Raw genomic sequence first — 13772 nt, 5'->3', positions numbered from 1 at the left:
TTAAGAGGGTCTTGGGGCATGAACTCTTGCTCAAAATGTTACACTCCTTTGGCCTAGCAGGAGTATATGGAATCTGAGGCTTTTAAAGATTGTATAGTTTCTACTCACGGTGCTATGCTTGATTGTCCTTCCATTTTCATCTTTTTTCATGGGGTATATTTTTTCAGCAGTAGGCAGTATCATTGCCTTAATAAAGTGTGTGGTTACGGCTCCTGTATCCTTTTACAATTCTTGCCGTGTTGGAATCCATTTGCTCTTTTAATACCACCTGTGCCTGGCACATGTTGCCATATGTATTACTGGGCCTTCTCTGATTACCCCTCTTTTTTGGTGTACATACACTGATCATCACACTACCCTTATGACCAGGCCGTGCTGTGCTTCTGCCTATTTGTTTAGTCCTTATCACAATTATAATTTGCGCATCGGTTTCTCACATACCCTTACCCATCACATCACCAGGCGCTGCGCCTACGTGGTGTAGCTTCCTATCTAAGTGGGTAAGCGGTTCAGCATCCCACAAAGGGACAGTAAGTGCTCTATAAATGCTACAAGGCAATGAATTTAATTAGCTCTGCAAGTTGTTTAGAAGTGTGAAAGGTGTCCCATGCTTCCTGTCTGAGCTGTTTGTACCATCTGCTCTTAATCTTCAGTACTCTGATTCCCCATTCCTTATCCCAAAAGTTACGACCGACATAGGAATGTTTTGCCTTTGATCCCATCTGGGCTTGGATAGTTACGCTGAATGTTTGGAGGGAGCAGTCGTTCTGTATGAGCCACAGTTGTATGAGGAGATGGACTGCTTCAGGGAAGAAGGTTTGTGTTTAGGAAAGAGATTGTAAGTGGCAAAGGAGTGTTTTTCTGAAGACAAAGGGGGAATCGAAGGAAGATTAGTGCGAAGCATTCTGATCTTTCATTTTTACAGCTGCTGATGAAGATATTTCAAACACGTTGCCTGTCTGAAAAACAGTGTATACCACAGCTACATGACACGGTTCTGAATTTGTTGGGAGTAGACGCCTGCTTTTTACTACCAACTTACTGTGTCTTTCCTACTTAGAGTGGCAGAGCAGGAGATTATGTCAGTTGGCAAGTGCGCCCCACCACCTATCTGCCTCTTGCTCTCCAAACTCAAGAGGACCCGATTTCATGTTGGCAAGCAGAACTAAGGGGCAGATTTAAGAAACGTGGTGCTGCACCTACTGAAGCGCCACTTTCCTTGTGCACTTTAGCACCCCCCCATCACCACCATGTGTGCACTGTATTTAAAATACAGCGTACCATGGCACAGGGTAGGGGGCAATAGTATAATTTTTTTAATGTTATTGATGTACTCTGCAGGAGTAACACCAAAATGGTATGCCCCCTTTTAACGCATGCTCAGAGCAGGCGTTAAAAGTGCAGAAAAAATGGTGCAAGGAAATCTCTTAGATTTCCTTGCGCCTTTTTTAGGCCCCCCTAATGGGGGTATGCCCCCCATGCATACATTATGCCTGGCGCAGGCATAATGCGGTGTAAGGGTTTACAAGGTGATGCAATGGATGCATTGCACCACTTTGTAAATATGGTGCGGGGAAAATGGCACTTTAGCGCCCCTTTAGCACCAAAGTCTGGGGTCTTACAACCGCTTCAGCCCCGGCTGTATGCTGGCTGGTCATATCCTCCTGATGCTGCAGTCCCTAAGGCCAAAGGCTAATACTTCATTGTTCTGGTTTTTTATCAGCAGAGCCAGACAGCTTAGTGTGGCATTAGGTATGAAACAATCCATTCGACTGATGGCTTATTGGCCACAAATTCTGATGAGTGTCTGAATACTTTGTTTACTTTGACAGAAACCAGCAAGAACACATAGTCTATCCCAGACGAAGCCAGCACTCCGTACAGCAGGAAATTGCTCCCAATATGTTCAAAGTACATTTTTCTAATTCCTCAATTACATTTATTTTTTATAGAATCCAACCTTATTCATTTTCAGAACTGTACAAAACACCCCAAATAATTAATCAACTTCTGAAATACATTTTAGGCTACTCGAGGCTTAGAACAAAAAGCCTTGGCAAGCATTTCTGAAGTTGGATTTGTAGATATGTAGAGAATTTTTTTAGAAGCATTAGATTACATTCATGTGCCTGCATGTGTGTTGCTTCTGCCAGTTTTATGCATGTTCCATGTGTGTTAGACTAACTTGCATTGTCTGCCACCTGTCTTAGATACGTTCTTGGTCTTAAGGATGTATTATCTGAGGCTGCCCAGGCTATATCAGTTCTGATTGGTAGTGAGAATTAATAAAAAAGAAAAACATTTCAATGTACAAAAGCCAAACCAATTGGCTTTGCCATTGCTTGTTTATAAGGTACCTGAATACAGTTTATAGTGACATTTAAGGCAACATCAACATGCTTCCTATGTGTTGAGCAAATTCATATATTAATGTCGTTTCAACCATCCTACAGTCTCCATTGTCTCCTGGGCCTGTATTACGTATAGGGTGCCTATGATGCACCTAGAACTGGGCGCACCTGGCGCCAGCCTAGGCAGTTTGCAATCATACTTGCACTGAGGACTGCTTAGTAGTGAAAGGCGGACTGGGTGCCTAAAGCTGCCAGTCTACTTTTCACTGTCCGGGGAGATACCAAGCTTCCTTTTGAATGGGTGACAAATATCCTGCTGCAGGCAGTCGCAGTCGATGATTGCACCTGGATGTACCGTAATGTCCGGGGGTTCCATTGTTCCACTTTTTCCCTTTCCAAAGGTGGCCTGGGGGGGAGCACTGACTGCGCGCCACCTCTATATGGCACACAATGGACCTCCCAATGAGTGTTTTCCTCATTTACATGTGGCCACACTCCCATGTGAACGAGGGAACACACAGTCGTGATCACACAGGTGCAAAATATGCACTGCGGTGGTCCATATTATAGAAGGAGCCGGGGTGCAAAAAGTGATGCAATTGCCCCTTGAGGAGCAGACACTTTCCATTCTCCAATGATAGTCCCTAGGCTGGCTTCACCTTCAGTCACCTGTGCTGGTGAGCCAGCCACCAGAGGTCCATTAGCTTTATAGCATAAGAAGGTCTGTCCCATTTAGAACGGGCTTTTAGACACTGATCGTTCTTGGCCAGACTGTCATTCAAAGCATGGAACACACAGCAAGGAAAAAATGTAAAATGTCCCCTACCTGCAGAGAGAAGATTGCGTGTAAGGGGATAATGTATTATTTTTTTTCCCAAAACAAACTCTTTCAAAGTATATTTTGGAGAAGCAAAAAAATGTGGACCGACCTGTCGTGCCCAAGTGACATGATATTTTCACTGAAAGTGTGCCTAAATTGTCGGTGGATCACGTTTGGTAATACAAATTCTTTGCCGCAACAGGAGGGAGCTCTAACTTTGATAGGCAGGCAGGCTTTGAAGGTGGGACCTCAGCCATGCAGTTGGTTTGTTGCCCACATGAAAAATAGAGACTGACAAAATATCAACCATACATTCAAATAACAATACAAAAAACAAGCATTTGCAATGCAATGGGTCTCTCTTTTGCTTGAGTTGAGCTATTGGCTTTGTGAATTTATAACTGGACTTTTCTTGCCACATAAATTGGTCAACCCTGCCTCAAAATGTGGTCTTTTCCTGCCACATAATTCCAGTGGCCCTGCATATAACTAAATCACTCCCATTTACCTTCTTTAAGGTAATTTAAATCTGCCATACTAATTCCAATAAAATAGCATTTTCATCACCCCACCATCAGACTTTCTGGCTGGCTAACATAATTCCCAAAACAAGACAGCCAAGGAGGAGTAACGAGATAAATAAACTAGAAGGGTCACCCAAACATATCAAGGATGTTCAAACAGTCATAGTGTAATAAGGATCTTAAGTTGGCCTGAATCATGCTTATAATTGCAATATGGAGAGATTAATAAAACATATACAATATCTTATAAACCCAATAACCTTTATTAGAAAGAAAACGTTTGGCATTAGACTGTAATGCTCAGAACATCCCCTAGAGGACACCACTATGACAATAGCATTTGTAAGAAACATGGTCACATTACCATATAGTTAGCCCCTAGAGAGCATAACCACAAGAAAACAAAATGAGTAAAAGCACTGCAGTGTAACCAATATATTTAGGCCCATATTTATACTTTTTTTTGCGACTCTAAAAAAGTATAAATATGGGCCTTAGTCCCTAGAGAGTGTAGTACATTACACAGTTTCTGGGCTAGTAGGCCTACTGGTATATTACAAACAGAACGCTGTCAGCTGCAAAATACAAATTCCAGCCATGAGAGAGGTTAAAAAGACAATGACTGAAGGGAGGGATTATTATTTTGGGGTCCCCACTAACCTAGTGCAGGGACCCGGAGAAGATCTAGACACAAAGAGCAGGTTTTGGTGAAAGTTTTTAAGGTGATCATACTGTCATAGGACCACAACAGGCTGAGTTATGAGCCAATATGTTTTGTAAAGGAATGCCCTGCAAAGCATTATGGGACTAGTGAGTACAGCAAATATTGTAGCATATTGACTGTGATGCTCAGAACAGCCCCTACAGAACACCACAATAAAAATTTATGTAACCATATAATTAGCCCCTAAATAGAACAACCACATGAAAAAAGAATGGTACAATGTAATAGAGCATAATGCCTTTCACATTTTCAAGCCTAGCAGGAGTACTGCACTATTAAGGCCCTTGAAACACAAACTACTCCATGCTATAAAATAAAAGTTCCCAGCCATAAGAGAGCTTAAAATAGGATTGACTGTTGGGAAGGGTTATTATTTTGGGGTCCCCACTGACCTAGTGTGGGGACCCATAAATGACCTAAACAGAAAGAGTGCATTATGCAAACGTTTTGGTGGTGGACCACCACAGGCTGAGTTTTGGGTAAAAATGTTTTGAAAAAGAATGCTTGCAAAGCATTATGGGGTGACTTTTCCTGAGTGCAGTGAATATTGAAGTATCGGCTCTCCCACTGTGCCAGGCGAGTTATGTTGTGGATTTCTGTGCTTTTGACGTAAAGCATTTATCAATTATAAATGCTTTTGGGAAAGCTATAGAGTGTGAAGGGGAGAGCGAAAAGAAATGACTGATTAGGTAACAGTGTGAACAATGTGACCAGCGCTCCAATACCGCCGATGGAGTGCGTGCTGTTGGCGCTGTGTGGGCCATGGTTGCCATTAAGCAGAGGGGGAGAGACAAAAGAAAAAAATAGTTCACCCACACTGAAGTATATTAGCAATTGTGCAGTTATTCATGTAACCAGCTCAGTCTGCAAGGTGGTAACAAAACCACCCCAAAGAAGGACAAACATAAAGCAATTACCAATGACATCACATGATTTTTGAAAGGCAATCCGAGTGAAAGTGATGGGTGTGAGGTGGGCGTGGTTAAAAGCCCACAATACTCACAACAGGTCAAAGCACTTGCACGCTTGCCCTAAAAACTGACTATTAAGCACTGGCCCATTATTATGGTATGACTGGAGATGGATTAGAACTAGTTCTGCAATCAGTGGGGAGTGTGTCTTGCTTGATGCCAGTCGAAATATTCATAGGGCAATATTTTATGTTCGGTTTAATTTGGGCCATCTGCCTTTTTTCAGTCTGTGTTGTAGCTATCCGTTTTTTAATTTTAAAATGGAACCTAATTTGATGTGGACATTCATAACTAACCGACCTTTTGAAGTGATACAGAAGCACTTATCTCAAGTGCCCGAATCCAGAAAAAGTAGAGATGCTAAAATCTATCTTTTAACTATTTTGGGGATTTTTAAAGTAAGAGCACCCAACCACCTAGTAAACATAAAGATACAAAAACAGTCACTGAATCTGGGCTTCATAATATAACTTACTGATAAAGTTTGTATACAATGGTGAGGCCAGGTAGAAATCCAACTGTAATCCTTTTGTCTGCCTACAGGTTGCCTCTTTCTTCTTCATTGGCCTGATGTCCATGATGATTCCGTTGTGCAATGTCTTCGGGAGCCTCATCGCCGTCTGCCTCTTCATGGGACTGTTTGACGGCTGCTTCATTTGCATCATGGCTCCCATTGCTTTTGAGCTGGTTGGTGCCCAGGATGTCTCCCAGGCCATCGGCTTCCTCCTCGGATTCATGTCAGTTCCCATGATGGTTGGTCCCCCTGTTGCAGGTAAGCAGAACTATGGCAGCCATTGCACATTTAATATTTCTTTATGGGGGTATATGACAAGTAGGACCCTCGAAGGAAAAAACTCTGGCAAAATATGACATGTTTGGGACATAAAATGCAATTGGTGCAGAAGACGTTTTTGTAGAAAGCTTTGATTAAAAATAAATCTTAAAGCAAATGTGTAACTATTATCCTCTTCAAAGAAAGCTGTTAAAAGACCGAGGGAAGCTTTCAACTGTTGTGTGTTTTGATGTGGCTCACGAATGAAACTGCGGTGCAAAGTATAAGCACAAAGTGCATGTAAGAGACAATTCACAAATTCCGTTTCATCAAAGACATACATTTCTTTTTGGTTATTATGTCTGTTTGACCAACACTCTGGGTGTTATTTAGTATGGGATGTACAGGCATTTGTGCAGCGCTGCACAATGGATCCCTGCGGCCATTGACATGACTTTTCTAATGGTAAGTAAATGCAATGTTTTACACAAGTGCCCACGCACAGGCTTAGTAAATAACCACCTTAACTTCAAACGTCGTTTAGGCAATTGCACCACAAGATGTCCTTATGTGATTGACCTCTCCTGCACTGTGCAGTGATTTGTGAGATATGACATTAAAACATTGTATGTGCCAATGTGTGACTATTTGCATTTTTTAATTGTATTTATTTATTATTTTTGCATTCTATAAAGAATGGACATGTCCCATGAAGATTAGAGCGCTTTACAATGGATCAGGAACTCTACATAGGATGGCAGTCGCTTTGAACAAACAAACAACAGAGCAGGACAGTAGGGCCAAAACAAGTAACATTTAGGAAATTAATCAAAGGATGAATGTACACGCAGGATTGTGTGTTTGGTGTGTTGGCACACACACACAAAAGCCAGGGGATCTCTCACAAACAAGGTGCAACTTTGAAGGAAACATGGACATCACAGAGAGGGAGCCTACGGTAGTGAAGACTGAAGAGCCAGATTGTCCAGCCCCGTCAAAATGCACACTAGAGGAGGCTGAGAATGCCACGAGTGCAGGAGAGTAACCAGGATAGCAAGAGTTCATCAAGGGAAGGGCAAAAAGAACAAGATGTAGTGGCACAGTTCAGCACAGAGTAAAAGAAAGATTGGATAGGCTCAGGTTCGAAACCCTCCCCAAGGGAGTTTACCCGATGACTTCATCTCAGCAAGGATGCCATTTCCCCATTCCTTTCAGAAATCATTGCTTTCAGCTCTGTTAGTTCAATAGGTTCAGTTGAAAGAACTACAAAACCCAGAATGCACCTGGTTGTTAATAAAAAGCCCAGGATTAGAAAATGGTGTCCCTGTTGTTAAAGGTGTCATCTGGTAATTCTATCCTCATGGAAGTAGCACTAGTCATTACATTGGGTCCTAGACGGATGCTTCTTGGGTTGCAGCAAATGGCTGGTGTGTCAGGGAAAGATCAGGAAGAGAAGTTGAGTAATCACCCAGGAAGCCATAGATTTCTTCTAAAAATATGTGGGAACCATTCATGCAGAACGAAAAAAAAGACCTTGCTCAAATCTGCATTGAGAATGATGTAGTCGAAGACAGGGAAATGAGCCTAGAAAATATAATAGAAGAGCATGTGGAAGTACATGATCCTACATAGAAGAGAATGGACGAGTTAGAAGTATATTCAAGCACCAGGAGTTACACGATAACTTTAAAAACAGCTAAAGGCAGATTAGTATAAGGAATTGCAAAGTCCCATTTTGAACCTACACAGAAGACTTCAAATGTTTTGTACAGGAGTTACTACATTCATTATTAGATCAAACCGGTTCTCCTCCAACCCAGTATATCTGCATGAACAATCCAACCAAAATCAAGAATACTTCAGATATCACTCAAAGTACATCAATGAGGGAGGCAGCACACATTTAAAATGGCGTGAATGATTGCTTATTACATTTGAAAAGTTGTTTAAGGAATAGAGGACAAAGGTCACTTGGGTTCACCTTGCCCAGCTAAGACTAGTCTGGAGGTTTCCTGGGGAAGGAAGCTGGATCAGGAGCAGAATGATGACATGTGATTTAACCTTTACTCTAGAAGAAGCATGCACAAAGTAGTGCAACATTTACTGAAAATTCTGTACTTGAGATGCTCTAGATCAGCCAGGCTGTATCTGATGCACAAGGAAAAATCCTAGAAATGCTGGACGTGTTCTGGGGACCGAGGTAGCTTTATACATGTTCTGTGAAAATGCTGGACAGTTAGCAATTTCTGGTTATAGATGTTGAAAGTTCCTCTCTGCAGGGATCTCCCGATGACCCCAGAGATGATAACACTCCCTAGTTGCTTACTTCGGAAGTGATGTGATTCTCAGCACTAATTATTATTTACTCAGAATGTTGGGCTATTTTAGATTTGGAAACAATTAGCCATACAGTTGTAGACATATGCCCGTTTTTGAAAGGTTGTTCACCAAACAGGATAGGAGAATTATGCCTTGCTTCTCACCTAATTACTGACTTCCACTCATGGAACTCACATACTCAAAAATATATTTACACCTCCAAAATATTGAATGGTTTCCTCATTTCAGCAATGCCATTTTAAGCCTTTCACATCGCAACAGGTAAACGAATTGCTCGTCCTTCCAAAGGACATTCTCAGAAAAAAAGAGTGGTTTTTAGGTACACTGGACCAGTAACAATGGCTATGATAGGATTTAAAGATAACTTTAAAGTGGTGACTGATGTATCTGCCTTATTAACCCATTAAAGCAATTTGTGACACTTTCAAGTGCAACAGTCCCCCATTAAAGGTTATTGGATGGTGGACTGCACCAACCGAGAAGATAATCTGCCACAAGGCTCACTGGATCATTGAGAGCAGGAGGCTTTATGTAGACCTGGAAATCATCAGTGGTGTTTGTGATGCCTGTGATTCCTGACATCTGAGATATGCTGGGCTTTTGCATTTATAAAATGAGGCTGCACCGAGCCAAAAACAGGGACTTGTGTTGTGACCCAGGCCTCCACTGACTAATCTAAGGAATCGCTTGTTGCCTTTCAGTTGCTTTGCCCTACGGAGTTGTTGGGTTAGCAATAGTAAATGTGCAGCACTTTCCTATATGCACTTACCTTTGGATATTTTGTCTCGCAATATTCTGTCCTCGATATTCTTGTACAGAAATATTCAAGGGGTTGATACTCAGTAGTACAGCCCTTTTACATATGTGATAGAAACAACCATATTGGCTATCTTAATAGCTGCTCGATATTGAGAAATTCTGCAGTAAGTGCAGGAAGAAAGGTAATTTTGGTAGAATATGTTTAATTTAGTTTTCAGGGAAAAGGATGATGACACTTGGGATTGATCCCAACATAGTTGTGGTTATAGAGTCAGATTGATAGAATATAAATTCAAGCTGTGGTTGATTCTTGTTTATGGTTTATTATACCATGTGAAGAGGATCCTATCTTGGGCTGGCCGCACCAAGAAGACATAGGGATCAGTCTTTTGATCTCAGAGCTGATTGACACATCCTTGTGGCTGATTCAGAAGAAGGGAATATTTTTGAGTAAGAACGTTGTGTAAATGTGATTAACAACATGTACATTGAGGATTTACAAGAAAAATGTGCTGACCTTTTAGTAAGAAGTTGGCAAAGTAAAGCAATTTTGAACATTGCTCAGTGTTAAAGGAATTGCAATACATGCAAAGCATCAGATGAGGAATAGTCCTCTGTTCTTCAAAGGAAATCTCAAGGAGATTCTTAATGATCTTTGTGTGATGGGCATTAAAGAATCCATTGAGTCTTTATTTTTAGTTTTAACTCAGGAGTCCATTCTCTCAAAAGTGCAGGTGACATAGGCCTATCAGGCCAGTGTGAACAATGTAATTTGGAAGGATCTTTACCCACAATGGACATGTGTGAAATTATTAGACTGGGTAATTCAAATGTATTTTCATCCCTATACCTAACAAACGTCTGACTTCAGATTTCAAATTAGGGTCAAGACATCTGATAGCCTTCATGGCCCCTGAAGCATCTTTCAGTACAAATGTATGCTTTCCATTCTTGATAATGGTGTGTCAGTGCTTCAACTAATCATAAAGGCGACTCTGAATGGGGTGACTTGAACTGTCTCCTTTCAAGATAATAGATTGTCTTCAAGAAAGAACAGATGTACACAACATGAATCCCTGAAAGGGTCCTTCAGGCACTGTCAGCTAAAAGTTTAATGCTAAACCTAGACAAGTGCAAATTTGATTTCTTGGCCCACACCATCTTCAAAGAAGCTTTCACACCTAAGCTGTGTCACATCAAAGCAGTGTTAGAACCTCCTGACCCCACATTATAGGAACAATTGACATCCTTCTTAAGGGGTTTTGGACAAAAAATGTGTTTAATGTGCTCAAGCCTGATGAAATGCATGCACATTGTTTAGAGCCTTGGTTGGAGGTAAGCAATGCATTATTGTTTAATAACAGCATTATGATCAGAATGAGTGGGTGGTGGTGTATGGCTTCCGGACTTTGCATACACCTGTAAGACACTACAAGAACTTGTGTGTACATCCTGGCTTTTACGTGGGCAGCTGAACTTTCCTGGATGTTCTTTTGGGGAACTTAACTAAGCCCCAGACCTGATCATAAGCTCCTTGTGAACATGCTGCCACATTTGGTGGCAGGGTGCTCACTGCCAGTTTAACCATGAGGATATCATGCTGTGGGCTTCACAGGTAGATATAGACCATGTTTATATGAAGAATAATCAATACGCTGATTGCATTTCATGGTTACCCCTAGCGTCCAAGAATCTCATGGCAACAAGAACAGATTTATAGCAGCATTTAGTATTGTTGATGTTAAATTAACCGAGAGTCACTAGTCTGGTGTGGATTTTACTGAACTGGATTGGAACTATGCCAGACATTGTGATCCAGTTCTTTAACTATAACAACGTTTGTTGAGTCAAGATTGCTGAAGAAAAGGAAGTTACAAGGGAGGTTGAGGTCTTATGCCAAATTCAAAGGGAACTAGCATGGGGAAATATCTGCACAAAGGGAGACTTTTGGTACAGCCTTTTGAGTTGATGAGAAGAATCATTAGTCAGGATCACAAAGAGCATTCAAGGATGTCTTGTATTAAAAGGGGAATTTGCGCACACTTTTGTTGGCCTGGTCTGGCGAGTCAGTTTACATGTGGCTGTGGCAATTCAGATTAAGAGTGACAAATCCACCAAGCATTGTCCACATGCCAGTAAATCTTCCTGACGGTCCTTGGCGGAAGCTAGGGATAGATACATTTTGTCATTTTCATGCTCCCATAAGATGGGGTGCATACATTTTGGTCCTAATAATCATTATACAAAGTGACCAGGAGTGAAAGGTGTTGAGAATATTATTTCTATCTCTGAATGCATTTCTTGGAAACTGTCATTTGTAGAGAAGGCTTACAGAATGTATAGTGCTGGGCAGTGGGCCCCAACTTTTGAGTGTAAAGTATGCAGAGTGCATCTCCAGATGTACTGCTCAACACAAAATATAGATTTTAGTAACCCTGAAGCTAAAGGTCAGTTGGAGTATTTCACCTGTGTTATCAAGAAGGCTATTCAGTTGGCCGTGATTGGAGGGATCAATTGAAGTAAGGCTCTGCAGGTCACTTTGCTTGCCTGTAGGACCGCTCCCAATTTGATAACAGGTTTTTCTCTATTTGAACTCTTGAGAGAGCATAGGCCACAATCGAGCCTTGCATCCTGGTGGCAGAAAAAGAAAATTGACTCTGGAGGATTTTCTGGAGTTTCTAGGGTGTACTTTATAAAAGTGTGGAGAAGAACAGTTATAAATACAAAGAGAGGATGGAGCAATATATATTGGGTAAGAGAGGAAGGATTTTCCCAAGATCTCCCTTTGAGGAAGTTAGCCCATGTCAAATTACCAGGAAGACAATCAGAATCCCACTCTATGTGATCCGGTCCAGTCCTAGTAACCAAAGTTTTGAATGGTGTAGTTGGAGTTGAAGGTGACGCTGTCTGAAATTGATTAGAGTTTCCCATTATTGTAAGTTAAGAAGTTGTGACACAGGTTGAACTAAGAGTAATGATTAAATAAATAGTTATTGGATGCTGAGAGTTTCAAGCAGTTGTAATATCCAGACTCTAGTTCTGTTGGTTCTGAAAAATCAGACGGTAGCCCCACGTTGTTATGTGGGAAGAGCTAATTATTTGGGCACCTTCTCCTCCATTCCTGTTGCTGGTTCTTTTGGGTGCCATAGCAGCCATTTCTCTGGCTCCTTATTCAGAGCATATTGCCTCTTGTGTTGGAGTTAAGCTTTGGTGCAATAGTAAAAACTGGGACTTGCGTAAGAGATTCAAAGAGTTTGTGTTATCATAGTAGCGACCTTTGGATTATTTTTGTGGGTCATTGTTTTTCGTTGTTTTTTATTCCTTTGGTTGTTAGGGTGTAAAGTGTGCGGTGATTGGTTTGGCATTGGTTGACTGAAGTATGATGGAATGCAGTTTGGAAAGGTGTATGGTGGAATGTGGTGTGTTAAATTGTTCGAACAGAAGATGAAATATGGTTCTGCATTTATATGTAGAGGGTAGTTATGGAGGTCTTATCCACAGCCCCACACCTTTCCCCTGTTGCTTATTTTTTGACCTGTGCTACTTATAACTGAACTACTGCCCTCAGACCCAGTTAGTCTGCAGTTTCCTTCAATGTTTTAGATGTTCACTGAGAGGGTCTTGGCATACATTTAGTAAGAACCCTTTCTGCATTTGTACTCATAATCATATTATTCAGTGGAAAGTCGCTCACTTTCTCCTGAGCAATTGTGATGGTGGAATGGCTTGAGACATGCCTGTGTTACAAGACTAATGCTGAATCCCTTGCCTTTTGAAAGCACCTTCAAGAAAATCAGAAGATGATTGAATCTGCTCCAAGGCTATGTGTCTGCCCTATCTGGCAAAATTCTACCCTCCTGGTTTGCAGTGGTCTGCGACTGCTGCAGATCCTTCGCACGATTGACACCTTTTCTTGTCCGCATTTAAATGAGGCAAATTCTTCTGTATTCCTTATTGGGGATCAGTCAGCGGATTTTACATGGGTGCGGACCATCCAACTTGTGGAGGTGAGGTTTCACTACTTGGGCATGGGTCTATGTTAAACCAGACCCTCGAGAAGCCTGGCAAAATAACATCCAACCCCTACTGGCTAGGCTTATGGCAGATGCTACGTTCTGCTTGGCACTGCCTCTGTCGCTCCTTGGTCAGCAGGTCATCTTTAAAAATGTTCACGGCCCTAGGTGCTCCACCAGGTCCAAAATTATCTTTACATTTTTTCCAGGAACTTCTTTGTTAGATTAACCACAATCCTGAGAGGCTTTCTGTGGCAAGGGGGTTTAGCCAGAATAGAACTGGGCAAATGCTACAAATCAACCGACAATGGGGGTATAGCGATGGCTGATATGGACTCATACTTCCTGTTAATTCCTAATGAGTGTTGGCATGATGCAGACAACAACCTAGCCTTCACGTCAAAGCAATGGTTGATGCTGGGAATACTTTTACTACACCTTCTAAATGGGGGAGTGACTACCCTGGATCTCCCACCAGCCACGAGGGTGGTGCTGAGA

The 13772-nt window shown here is 41.6% G+C and overlaps 1 protein-coding gene across 1 annotated transcript in view; it reads left to right on the top strand.

The window, feature by feature from the left end:
- Window positions 1-13772, top strand: part of SLC16A10 (solute carrier family 16 member 10) — a 324664-nt gene that overhangs the window by 306802 nt on the left and 4090 nt on the right. The window contains exon 5 of the mRNA XM_069234604.1: window positions 5934-6162. Within this exon, the coding sequence (XP_069090705.1) occupies window positions 5934-6162 (229 nt within the window). The remainder of the gene's footprint in view (window positions 1-5933; window positions 6163-13772) is intronic.

This window comes from Pleurodeles waltl, chromosome 5 (genome assembly GCF_031143425.1).
Source record: "Pleurodeles waltl isolate 20211129_DDA chromosome 5, aPleWal1.hap1.20221129, whole genome shotgun sequence".
Taxonomy (NCBI): Eukaryota; Metazoa; Chordata; class Amphibia; order Caudata; family Salamandridae; genus Pleurodeles; species Pleurodeles waltl.
Note: the sequence above shows the minus strand (reverse complement) of the source record. Positions and strands in the feature narration are given on the sequence as shown.